At 45.2% G+C, this 13,664-nt stretch overlaps 1 protein-coding gene across 2 annotated transcripts in view; it reads left to right on the top strand.

The window, feature by feature from the left end:
• ASTN1 (astrotactin 1) overlaps window positions 1-13,664 on the top strand; it is a 182,761-nt gene that overhangs the window by 61,525 nt on the left and 107,572 nt on the right. For both annotated transcript variants that reach the window (XM_074960999.1, XM_074961000.1), the window contains exon 2: window positions 12,815-13,002. In XM_074960999.1, coding sequence (XP_074817100.1) covers window positions 12,815-13,002 — 188 coding nt within the window. The remainder of the gene's footprint in view (window positions 1-12,814; window positions 13,003-13,664) is intronic.

Raw genomic sequence — 13,664 nt, 5'->3', positions numbered from 1 at the left:
CAAGCTCGGGGGAGTTTGGGTTTCAAAAGCCTGTTTCCAAAAATAAAAAAGGTTAAAATAAAATGTAAAAAAATTTCAGCAGAGGATCAAGTCAAATAAAGAACTCCGTGAAAAGTCTACCTACGCCTATGTTTGGCACTTCAAAAGTGCTCTCCCAGAAGCCACCTGCAGAGTTTGCCTGTTGAAATTTCAGAGGCTAGTTTTCTCAGAGGGCAGTCTGGGGCCCAATCCTGATCCTGCTGATGTCACCGGAGTTTTGTGGGAGAAGCCTGTGTCATGGGTAATTACTCCCATTGAAGTAATGGGAGTTTTTCCATTCCCTTCATTAGGCATTGGAACGGTCCCTAGAAGAAGCTTTGTCTCTCTCTGCACACAGGCCAAAAATGTAAAAGGAATGTTAGCAGGTTAAATTTAACCTAAAATGTAGGTTTGCTAAAACAGATTTTCGAAAACCTAAGACCGCTGGAAATGTTTCCATGATTTATGAAAAAAAACCTTCCCATGGGAACAGTTTAGATTAGATAATGTGATGCCCCTGCAGTTTGCAAACACTTCAGTGCTGTAGCTGGAAAGTTTCATGATTCTCTTCTACTCCATGCGTACCCCTCCTTTAGCATTACCCCCAGACCCACCTACTTCTTCACCCTATAATGGTTCCTCCCTCAGGTGCTGGGATCCCTGTTCCTCTAGGTGTCTTCTGGCCTGGGGTGCCCGGTGGCCTACCGCCCTCCCCTTCTACTCCTGGAATCTTTGTGAGGTGGTCAGCTTGTCTGCTATCCGATCCTGGGGGACCTTCTGTTGACCAGCTGCCCCAACAGCCATGTTTGGGGGTCTTGCAAGTGCAGTTTGCAGTTCAGTGGAGGGGCCTTCTGGGGCATGGATAGTTTGCCCACCACATCCACTCTGCTGCAGTGTTTGGTCTTAAGATGGCCCAAAGTCAGCTTATGTCAAGATAGGAGTCTCTGTGATGTTCCTGGATCAGACCCTCTACCTTGCTGGGCTGATGTAAAGGCACAGGCCTCTGTGATATCTCTGCATTAGCAGCTGCAGATAGCTTGTGTGATGTCAAGGCAGATGCATCTGTGAGGTCACTAGCTTAGCAGCTTTATCATGCTGAGCTGATGTTAAGACTCACAAGGGGTTAGAGGCTCAGGATATGAAGGGATAGGTTTTTCTGAAGCTACAAATTCAACGCTTCTGGTTTGCTGGTCAAATGTCCCGTCACAGGCCAATGGAAGGAACAAGTGATTCAGCATGTGTGGTTTGGTGGACTGATTTCAAGGCACGGATCTTTCTGAGGTCCCTGATTCTGCTCTCCAGGTTGCTAGTGTGACATGGAGCTGTGTGACAACAGTGGCTCAATTTCTTAAGGAAGAGGCCTTTGTGTAGGGGAATGATCTTCACGCCCCCACCTACACCCTCCACGAAGGAAAGTCAGGAGGGGAGAAGGAGGTGACAGGACCATTCTGTTGTTCCCTGGATTCTTGCTAAGGGAAAAGGCAGGGTGTGCCTTTCTCCCCAGAGTATGTTGCCCTCATACTCCATTACTGTAGCCCTTGGTTGTAAGCACCTTAGAGCTGCCCCCACTCTCCTCCAACAGACCACCTGAGGGGAGTTGTCAGGGAGCCAAGGCCTGCTAGGATTAGGAGCTAAGTGAGGCGCTCCAGGGTCTGTTGAACATGCTGAAGCTTGCAATCACCATGGGAGAGAGGGGGCTCTGTGCCCTGGTCTTGGGACCAGGCCGTAACCATGTGAGCACACGTCAGTTGCCTCCTTCTGTAAACTCCTTGAAGTTCGCCGTGTCCTCCTTTGCTGCTGTGATCAGGACTACAAGGAGCTAAAAGGTGGACACCTTCTTGAAGGTGAAATGGATTTCTCCCAACATGACTCTTTCCACATGCTAGCAGCCTCCCATTGCTAAATGTGGGCAGGAGATACTTCTCCAAGGGAGCTTCCTCCATCTGCAGTGAACTTGGTGCCTCCGGTGATTCTGCTGATTTATATAGATCATCAATTTGACAATTCTATTCACCTGCAGATTTAATTACCTCGATTTTCGCGAGGCAGTGACAGATTTATGTCTTTATTCAATTCCTGTAAATCTGAAACAAGCCTGATTAGACCTAAAACTCCTTTACACTGATCAGTCTTTGAACACTGTTGGTCTCTGCCCTTTTGACAAGTTCTTCCTTCAAGAGAGATCAATGATAAAGGCACACAGTCAACTCTTCCCCCCCCCCCCGCTCCCTCCACCTCTTTCTTTTTCACTCTCCATTATCTTTAAAATCCTCCTCCTAACTTCAAAATAAAACCAATGTGGAGCTCCATTTTTATAGGGAAATAGGAGTTGCCAGTCTGGATCAGAGCATGGGTCCATCTAGGACAGTAGCCTGTCTCTGGCAGTGGCCAGCTCTAGCTATCTTAGAGGAAGGTGCAAGAAGCCCTGTAGCAGGCAGTTATGGGATAACCTGCTGTGACACAGACATGCCCAGGTAGGTATATTCTACCTGTGTCCAGCCAGCTTCTCTATAGTTCCCTGAAGGGGCTCACGTGGCAACATTACAGGATGTTTGCATGGGGAACATTCTTCAAGTTATGTAACATGGAGAATTTTGTGTTCCAAAACTCTTCAAAGTGAAAGGTGTCACCTGAGGTGGAGCGAGTCTCAGAGCTGGCTTGATCAACATTTGGGAACGATTGACACGATTGACATCTGTCATCCCAGCCCCGTTGTTCACAGTCTGGGGAAGATGCAGTTTTGATTTGACAAAAATGAAGGTGTGGGACTGCATCAGAGAAGGAAAGAGGGCACAAAGGTTATTTTTTATGAAGGCGACGTTCTGCCAATGGGTGTGTCTCATGACTTGACTGGACAAGCACTGCATGGGCTGACCATTGGGGGAGAAATACCTCATTAGTTAGGAAGGTAGCTTGTTTATAAGTATAGGCAATGGATTGTGTGTTGTTTTTCTTTTACCTGTAACCTTATGTTTCCAAATCCTTTTTACTTGCCTTTATTTTGAATCTTTATATCAAGCTCTATTAAATAAAGTTCAGTTTGATTTTACTGTAGACATATCTAAGTGCCTGTGCTAAAGAGAGTGTTGAACGGAGGTAAAACTGGGATGCACTGCTTTCCTGGAGGCAGTGGATCAGTGTATGTTTGCAGGTGTCCAGGAGACAAGGGACTGAGCACTTGAGTGCAGCAAAGTGGGGTGTGTAAATTGCTAGCCTGCAGGGGGAGAGAGTGGGGCCTGGGGAGCCCAGAGCAGAATGCTCGTTGAGAGGACTCTCCCCGGGGGGGGGGGCATGGACAAAGCTATTTCACGCTGTAAGTAGGTGGTAGAGATTGGGTAACCCTGAAAAGTGTCACATCTGCCCTTAGGCAAAGATTCTTCCTGACTCCTAATATTTAGGAGCCAGCTGTTGCGCTGAAGCAGGAGGGTTTGTATCCCTTCCCAAACTCTGGTTATTTTTAAAGAATTTACTATGGTAACTCTGGATATTTTAATTTTCCATCTAAATATCTAATCCCTATTTGATTTCTGCTAAATTCTTGGCCTCACTGGTATCCTGTGGCAGTGAGTTCCACAAGCTAATTGTGTGTGTGGCTGGGGAAAGTATTTCCTTTCATCAGTTTTGAATTTGACACCTTTGTATTTGGAAACTTTCCATTCCATTGAACTTCCCCTTCTTCTTGTACTATAAGACAGGGAGAATAGAAGATCCTGACCTACTGTTCACAAACCCTGCTTCTCCTCCCCAGCTTTGCCACTGATCTGCTGTGTAACCTTGGGGAAGGTCACTTCACTTCATCCCTCTTTGCTTTAGTTTCCTCACCCACCCTGTCTCTTCTATTTAGATTGCAAGTTTCTTAGGGCAGGGACTGATTCTTACCCTGTGTTTGTATAGCACCTGGCACGAGGTCCCAGTCTTAATTGGGGTTTCTACCTTAAGATCGGTTTCAGAGTAGCAGCCGTGTTAGTCTGCATTCACAAAAAGAAAAGGAGTACTTGTGGCACCTTAGAGACTAACCAATTTATTTGAGCATGAGCTTTCGTGAGCTACAGCTCACTTCATCGGATGCACCTGTGAGCTGTAGCTCACGAAAGCTTATGCTCAAATAAATTGGTTAGTCTCTAAGGTGCCACAAGTACTCCTTTTCTTTTTACCTTAAGATCAATAATAATAAAATATATCCCAGTGTCCCAAGCCACTGTATTTTCCTGGCTTTGTCACAGCATGGCCAGTGAACGTCTCCTCAGTTGGCCATTCTGCTTCTCTTATCAACAGAGAAGCATCACATTGCCAGCAGCTGAAAATGAGGATGTTGAAGTGTGTTGAAGGATGGTGATGATAAATCCCTGGCTTTTGCTGGAAACACCTGAGCGCTAAACTCTCACCTTAATTTTCATCTGCCTCTTACTGTCAAATACTGGTACCTAAAATGCACCTCTGGATCCTCATTATTTCAACAGAGCATGTGCTCCCAATGCTGTTTAGTTATTTCTGTGCAGAGCAGAAGATATCTGCATCATACCTACCCTCTAATCTAAAATTGTTAGTCTCTAAGGTGCCACAAGTACTCCTTTTCTTTTTGCGAATACAGACTAACACGGCTGCTACTCTGAAACCTCTAATCTAGGTTTTTTTCTCAGCACACGGGCAAATGATAAGCCCAAGGTGAACTTCTAGCACAGAGAGCATTCTCGCCTGTGGGTAGACGAACAATCAACCATCCTCATTGCATGCAGTAAGAATGCGAATGCTAAAATAATCTCTCATTCTCTTGCCCTCTTGGCCCCCATCATAATGAGCACTTAAACAAATTAGTCTGCAGGAATGGGCTGAAGTTTACCCTTGAAGTGTAGTCCATCTCATCTCTATAATGCATTTTCCCTCCTCCTTCCTATCCCACCACCATCCCTGACTAACTTAGCCTTTGCGATCTGCTCGGATGTCTTGCTAAGTGCCTGACAGATGGTTTAGATAGCTGGCCGTTACCTTGACTGTCAGCCTTTAGCGGTTATAAATAGCCATTTGCCTCACTGTGGAAAATCTCTGGCTGGTGTGTAATAGGAAGCCAGCGGTGGCCCTTGTGTTCCCACCCCTGTGTTTCTATGACTTTCAAATGATTTGGGGATGGAAGAGGGACTGGTAGCATGGGGTGGAAGGCAAAAGAATGTCATAAGGGCAAAAGAGAGGCGCCATTTCCTTGGCTGGCAGCGTCTGGGGTAACGCAGAGGCAGCATATGCTATCCTAGCGACGGGAAGAGGAGGAGCCCCTGGGATCACCCTACAGTAGCCCAAGTGGGCAGTCTGAGTTGTTGAGCTCCAGTGGTATTTCCAGCCAGCTGTCCTTGGCCAAAGAATCTTGCTGTGCGATGGGTTCTTGCAGCAATGTGGAGATTGGGGAAAGTCCTCCTGAGGTCTGAAAATAGAGGAGAAAAATGTGGAGGGCAAGGGAGGATAGGAACGAGAGGGGTGAAATACCCTTGCGAAGGCTTGCAGTGTGAAGCACGGTGAGTCATTGGTGAGGTGAAAGGTCCATTTCATAGTTCCATCTCTCACTATTCTGTTGGTCTTTTTCTTTTAAATTAGTGATGAGCCTGAGCCAACAAGTTCTGATCCAGATCAGAACTTTCCTCAAATTTGGAGGTGGTTGGATCCAGGTTGGGGGGTGGGGATTTTAGGGCAGGTCCATTTTTAGTTTAAAAAATTCCTAAAACATTTCCTGCTGTGATCTGTGAAATGTATTTGGGAAAGAAGAGAACTCTCCATGGCTAAAATCTCCTTTGGATAACGAAAGACAGAGTTGAGGGACTTTTTGGAGCACAATTGGGTTGAGGGAAGTTGGGTTCCTATCAGAATGCTCTGTATCAGGACACTGAAATTACTGTGATGCATGTTTGTTTGAGGCCGTGGGAAGCTGCAGTAAGAATAGGTATGTTACCATCATGGGAGGCCAAGATTTTTTTAAAAGTGATTTTTTTGGGTATCCAGTTTGAGACACCTTGAAAATCCACCTGATTTTTGGAGGGTGGATGTAACAGGGTGACTTGCCCTTGGGCGGTGGAGCTGGGGGCTGAGCCAGTCCTGATGACAAAATAAGTCTCGCTTGAGAGGAATCGGGTGATGCCGATTTAAAAAGCAACAGGAAGCTGCAGGGAAGGTGTGTATGGTGCAGAGGGTCACTGAGACTAATAGAAGCAGAAAGTCTGGCAGGAAACGGGGAATGTTTTCATTTTCCTTTGGGCTGTGTGGACTTTGTATAAAGAGCCCTCTGAAGGAGAAGACCGGGTGGGGCACTATAGAGGTACCCCGGGCCACCAGAGGGCACTCAGGAGACAACAAGTGCCCACATCGTGCTACAGTGGGTGCTTAGTATTTTCTGAAAATCAAGCCTAGCTTCTCTAACCAAGATTTTCAAAAATGCCTAGTGATTTGGGGTGACCAGCTCAAGATACCTTAAAGGGGCCTTATTTCAAAGGACAAGTGCTTGGCACTTTTGCCCTTGTATGTTGTCTCAAGTTGGTCAACCAAAAACTGAGGCACTCAAAATCACTGGGCCCTTCTGAAAATCTTGACCAGGATGTCTGGACGGAGAACATCACAATCAGCAGCTTCATTGACCTCTTCAACAACTTGCAACTTCAGTAATCCATCAAGAAAGATTCCATTTTCACCAAAAGATAAAGGAACCATTGAGCATAATATGGAAAAGCTGGATGTTTTGAAAAAGCCTTACAATTTACAGGCTGGGTTAATTTTCTGCTTGTGAACGGAAAAAAACAAATAAAGCATGAATATGCACTGACACGTGATTTAAACAGAGGCATGCCGCATAAAACATGAATATTATCCAGTGAAAGATATGTGGCAAGTAGAATCTCGGAAGCAAAAAATATTTTGGTATCAAGTCGGGGAGATGCAGTTTGAAAAGTAAATTTAACTGAGTGAGGTTTTAAGTTGGTGATGCCTAATGCAGCATTTTGGTATTTTGCTCATACGGTATTTCAAAGATTAATTATACAGAGTTTTAAAGGATTACATGTACTGAAGTTATAATGATTGATATCTTGGTCTGGGATGGGACCCCTTAAAGGACATAAAAGATTTAGGCACAGAGCAAGAGAGAGACACTGAACATTGCACTTAGTCAAATTTTTGATTTAAAAGTTAGGTCAGTTTAAGGCACTTTTGATTGCTGAGTTAATGCAAATGAAAGATCCAGTTGAAGTGCTCGCTGCACAGTGTAAAATGAATCTACAGAGATTTATGGAGATGACTAGCATTATGAAAACGTTTATCCCAGATTTATCTTTGAATGACTTGAGACATCTCTTGATTGGGACTCATGGGCATTTTTTTTTTTTTTGGATTTTCAAAATGTTGATGGAAAAACAGTTGTCGATTTAAATTTTTTTGCTTAAAAATTAGTGCTGTTTTTAAACCAGCTCAACTGGTAAAAAAAGAAAAGATGAAAGTATGATTCCTCAAGGAACAAATAGCAGAGGTTGGAAGCATGGGAAGGCTTGCAGCAGTGCTGGTGGACAGATTACAGTCGTATTAACTATACCTAGATCACCCCTGATGGATGTGTCTCACCTCCTCTTAAAAACCTCCAATGGTGGGGATTCCACAACCTCCCTAGGTAATCTGGTCTAGTGCTTAACTATCCTTAGAGTTGGAAAGGTTTTCCTAATGTCCCATAGTAGGGCAGGTCCTTGAAGATATGTGCTTTATCTACATGGCAAAATGGCACAGTCCTTGTTCCTAATCTCCTTACATCCATTATGTGCTGCAGGCTTAGCTTTGTGGAATCCTGTTCATCTCCTAGGGAGGCTCAAATAGGGAAGGAAGAGAACACTGTTCAGAGAAACTTCTCCGTCCGCTTCCCTTGCAGATTCAACATCTCTCTGAGGCTGCTGTTACATGCTCACAAAAAGCCCCCTACCTTGGTTAGGGCCAAATTCTGCTGTCAGAGTGGTCAATGCTTAAATTCCTATTGACTTCAGTAGGACCAGGAGTGTGCCAGTGCAACAGAAAATATCTTCTCAGCGCTGGGTGCATAAACTAGAAGGAGAAAAGAAATACCAAAGAAAGTAGCAAGCTCCAAGGAATACTTAGCCACTGAGAGAGGCCTCATTAACACTGCTTCCGCACAGGGTCATAGAGGAGCCCCAAGGGCCTGATCTCGAAGCCTTTGCTCTTAGGAACCAATGACGTTAATGGGAGTTGGTCATGCAGCAGCCGCTGCAGCTGGCCCCAAGTGTGTAGTATGGTGACTTCTCCATTTAGTGCCTTAGGGATGTGCAGCAGGAGCTGATGTGAGGGCGCTGTGGCTTCAGATGCCAGGAGCATTGTCCCTGAGGGACTTACAGCCTCAGAACAGGACTCTTCTCGGGAGCTAGCTGTGTCTCTAGAATGACTCCTGCTCATTACGATGGATGATGTGATCTGTTCATACATATTTTAGAGTTTAAATATTATCCCATTTTATTTGATGTGCGGAGGTCGCTAGGGTGACTGAGCGATAATGAGCTAGGTGTGCCGGATTCTCAGCTAGTATAAATCAAAGGGGCTCCTGTGACTTCAGCTTGGATCTTCCTCTCTCCATCCCTTTCTCCTCGCTCCTCTCCTCAGTTTGCCTTTCTTCCTCCTCTCTCCCCTTCCTATTCCCTTCGCCCTACCTCCTTTCTCTCCCCTCTTGTTTCTCCTTTCACAGATGGTCTGGGCAGTGATCAGCTGCTGCCATTCTCTTTATAGGACAAGCTGGGGTGTTTACAGGCTGGTATTCCTGTACGTGTTAAGGACTCAGGTCACATTTGATACCAGGCTAACGCTTCACAGGATAATTAGTGGTCTTCCCTACTGTTGTTAACCCTTGACTCAGGCAGGCTATTTTTTAACATAGGTGTTAGAAGTTAATACCAATGCTAATAGCTTCACTTCCAAGGCCTAATGAAAGTCACACAGGGAGCAGGCCTGTCATCAATATCTTTCAAACTTTGATCTTGAAATTACTCTTGCCCCTTTCTGTGGTGTTTTCGACTGCTTTCCTACAACGCCTTGACTCTGCCATCCCATCATAAGGCTTTGTGGGGCCAGATCTTCAGCTGCCGTGAGCAGGTGCAGTTCTACCCATTTAACACCAGCTAAGGGTCTGGCCCATGATACTTAGTACCCTACACTCCTGTTACCAACTCTCCCCTTTCCAGTGGTATATGGAGGCATGGTTTAGGAGTTCAGTTCATCCCAGACTGGCAGCTGTTTGCACAAAGCAGTGGATGAAGGAATAGAAGGAAGATGATATTTGAATAAGGCCAGAAAGGAGTGCTGGGGCATGGGTCAGTGGTGTCCATAGCATATTAAAACCCTTCTTAATCTGAGCAGATAAACTGGTTTAGATACTTCAAAAAGTTGGAACCAAATCCGAGATGAACCTTGTGAGAACACTGAAAAAATTTAGTGCACATTTCCCCGCACTGTTTTTCACATGGAGGTGCAGTGGGTTTGGAAGCAGGTTGAGAAACTCTTTGAGCACCTGTTAAAACCCCAGAACTTAGGAGGAGGAAACACAACCAGAAGACATGGAAACCCTTGCTGAAAAGGAGCAAAGTATTTTCTTTCTTTGTGGGGTAGGTTTTACCAAGAGCAGGATCACATAGGATATCCCTGCACATAGGATAATCCTGACATGTGCTTGATGGGAAAGACAAGTCAGTAACGTGGACAGGCTCTGGCTTAGGTTGTTGGGTCAGGATGGAGGGGAGTCTCCTAGCATGTAATATTTCTCGTTCTTGAATATTTTACCTTTGGCATGGCTCTGTGTGAAGCAGATGAGAGAGAGAGAGAGAGAGAGAGCGAGAGAGGAAATGATATGGCTCAGGGTGGTAAAAATCTCATTTAAACAAAATTTAAAAAATCAAAGTTTTTATTTAAATTGGATTTTTAAAATGTAAATTTTCATTTCTTTTAAAAAATAAACCTGTTAAATTTGGAATAATGACAACCTATGTTAAGGCTGAAACTTACTAGGTTCTATTAAAAACATTTAAATGATTATAACAATGCTGAATCAATGAGCCCTCCTCAAATTTTAATGAGATAAAGGGTGCTGCTTTTTAAATTATATGCAGAATCAGGGGAAAACATCTTTTAACTCTTTTTGTCAACTCAAGCTTTATAAATATCACACAGTATCAAGTAGCTCTGTTATTTTCAGTCTTTACAATGGAGTGAATGCTGGTATTTACATTTTTCCAAATGTAAGTACTTTCAGTTTCTGTTGTTCAGAAAAGTTTTTGCCTGAATTACTTTAGATTTCAGTTTAGCTAGTAGGTGCAGAAAGCCTATTTCCTTCATTTGGACTGGTTCATTCATTGAGAAACCGACTCGGAGTTGAAAAAGCAGGAAAGCTTGTTTTTCTCTTCAAATCTATTAATAAAAAACAGGTGGGAGAAGAGGAGAGCTACTAATTCTAAGCACTTGAAGGACACGGGGTCAGATTTTGAAAGGTATTTAGGCACTGAAAATGTATATAGGTGCCTGACTCCCCTTGATTTTAATGGGAGTTGGGAAACTAACCTGCTTAGACACTGTTGATACCCCTATCTGGATACCTTTGAAACTTTGGCCCCTGGTGACCAGAAAGAGTCTGTCAACTAATTGCAGTTAATACTTTTGTTTAATAAACCAGTTAGTTTTAAATGCAAAACGTGGTTTGAGATGCATAGTTTCACACGTATCCAGCACATTTAGGATTGTTCTTCAATAATTAAATAAAACTTTTTAAAAATGCTGCTGTTTGTACACATTTAATTTGAATTTAAATTTCCAGCCAACTGCAGCTTAATACAAATCTTGAGTAAAACATTATCTAGTAAATAAGAAATACATGTTAAGGTGTGTACTGTGTAAGTAAATGTGTGCATAGTGTATCCCCCTGGTTAGCAAAAATAAGCACCGCATTTAGTGTAAAGGCTACATTTGGTTGTAACCATTAAAACATGTTGATTTTACCAACCAGTGAAAATGAACCTTTCTCTCGGAAAATAATTACAAAGTACAAATGGAAAGCCAGATTAAAATCAGTGAGTTAAATTGCAGTTTCCTGCTTGCTAATTTAAATCATGATTAAAACCCATCCATCCTGCTATGGCTATGTGCATGCGGTAAGCACAGTCCCCAGCTACAGCACACGCATGCAGCACAGGGAATAGAAATCACAACCTTCGGCTCCTGTAACAGTGCCCTTTGGAGGTAAAGGAGAGTCACTGTTAGCTGTGGGTAAAACTAGGCCATCTAGCCTCTTTGTCAGCCTCTGTTAGAAGGTAGAGCAGCCTTGTGTTTGAGCAGCTCTGATACTTACCTGGAATTGGCAGGGGTGCACATCTTGACCAGCGATTACTTTATGCGGCCACAATAAGGTGCGCTATAAGCTCCTAGTCATAGGCTTGTGTGTCCTGCAGGATGTATCCTAGGGCTGTGAATGTCATAGTTTGACTGCTCATATTGGTCTGCACCGTGAGGTTTAGGTGCATTCTCTGGAAGGTTAGTTCTGGGTGCGTGTGCGATGGCAGCACAGCCTTGGGAGCAGGCTGGGCAGTGCCCCTGCAAAGGGAAGCTGATGGAAACCCCTAGGTGCTGATGCCAAAGCAGAGTTGCAGGTGTCCCAGACTAGCCTTAGGAGAAAAGGCAGCACCCCAGATATAAGGGGCCAGATCTCCAGCATGGTTACGTCAGCGTGGCCCATTTAAGTCATAGTGGGTTCTGACCTATGGAACTGTGCCCACTTTACATCATCTGCGATACTTGATGTAGTGGTGGGGGTAGTATGGGGGAGCAGAGGAGTCACAGCTGAGTGAGGGGGCTGTGAGCCATCCTGCCTGCAAAGAGCCACTCTAGCGTGCTCCTAAAAGTCGCCCCAAAAAAGGAGCCATGGGCACCAGTTGCTGAGGGTATGGGTGTGGTGGAGATGCCTGGGGTACACACCTGCAGACTTGCATGCTGCTGTGGAGTGCCGCTGGCTACTGCCCGAGTGAACACTGGGTCCTAATTCTGCCCTGCTCCTGCATAGAGGTAGAAGGGGAAGAAATAAAGGTCCAGGTTTTTAAAGGTATCTAGACACCCAATTCCCACTGAAATCAATGGCTCCTAAATACTTTAAAAATCTGCCCCTAGTGTTGTGCCCTGTATCTCCCCTCCCATCAGATTCTCCCTTCTGCGGACAATAAAATTCTGAGTTCATCCCAAATTTAATTAAAATGGGTCCCTCCCTCCCCCCTTTTTATGTTAAAATAAAAGGAACACAAACCTCCAGATTTTGCCTTTTGAACCCTATATGAGGAGTTGTTGCATCTTCCCACTGAAGTTCAGGGATTTAATCACACTCTTAAGTCCTTTGCTGAATTGGGGCCGGAACTATGCTGTCAAGCCTCCATGGTCAGGTCACAGGGCTTATGTGGTAAGTGCCATGGACCTGCATAATAGTTACTCACTGGCTTCTCAGCAGTTGCCCTTGCTAAATCCACTTGCAGTTGGCAGCTAATGCACACCCCATTTTTGGAAGAGGGAAGCTGCCATGTATTTATCCTCTGGGATTATAAGGGCCATTGATAGCATGCAGTGAAACAGACAGTAGTGATCCTGGGATGAGAGATGGCTGCAGTCTGCAGCCTGCTTGACGTACGCTCAGCCAGAAATAGGTCACTTGCACTCTACTGAATCCCTAGAAAGAGGTAAACTGGATTTCCGGTGGGTTTTCTGTACCGTAGCCGTGTTCACGCATCAGCCTTGTTTCCTTTTCCAGAGATCTCGGGGAACACCGAGGACATTCCCCTGGTGCGCTGGAGGCAGCAGTGGCTGGAGAACGGCACGTTGCTCTTCCACATCCACCACCAAGACGGCACCCCCAGCCTGCCTGGCGCTGACGCCACCGAAGAGCCCCAGACTGAGTCAGCGGAAGAGGAGCTAAGGATCCTCCACATCTCCGTTATGGTACGTGCCGGCTCACCTTCAAAGGCGCGGTGCCGTTCTCCGCTCTGCAGGAGGCACCCAACGGGCGCCCAACTCCCACTGACTTTCCGTGGGAATGTTGAGCCTTTGAAAATTTCCTCTCCCGCTTTCCATGAAACGCCTGCGTGCTGAGCTGTCCTTGGAGGGTGGATGCGGTGGTTGTGGTGGTGGTTACCAGTAATGACTATCGAGATGCTGCCAATCCCCAGGCGCATGGTAGAATGACATGCTTGGTAAACTGAGACTTAGACAAAGGTTTAAAAGAAAAGAAAAAAAAAGGTTGAAATTGAAACAAAACGTTTCAATGGGGCCAGAACTGGAAATCTTTTGGATTTTTCAGATGGCAGAATTTTTTGAGGTTTCGACTTTTCGTCTCAGTTTGGGAGAGAAACATTTTTCAATACGTCAGCTTTTCATGGGACGGGAAAACTTTCCCAGCCAGCTCTATCTGGTGTTTCCTCTGGCTCATTTACGTCAGCTCTGCAAGCCCGCAGGGGCTGCAAAGTCGACGGATCTCTCCCCCCACCCACTCACCCGAGGAATAGCCTTGCTGTAATGGAGATTGCCTGGAGGTGGAGGGCCAGGTGAGCGTCTCTGTGCTGTCCCTCTTTGCAGCCCTCTGTGTAGGGGTGTAGCCATCTGTG

The sequence above is a fragment of the Natator depressus genome, chromosome 8, assembly GCF_965152275.1.
Source record: "Natator depressus isolate rNatDep1 chromosome 8, rNatDep2.hap1, whole genome shotgun sequence".
NCBI lineage: Eukaryota > Metazoa > Chordata > Testudines > Cheloniidae > Natator > Natator depressus.
The sequence above is the reverse complement of the archived record's forward strand: the minus strand, read 5'-3'. Positions and strand labels throughout refer to the sequence as shown.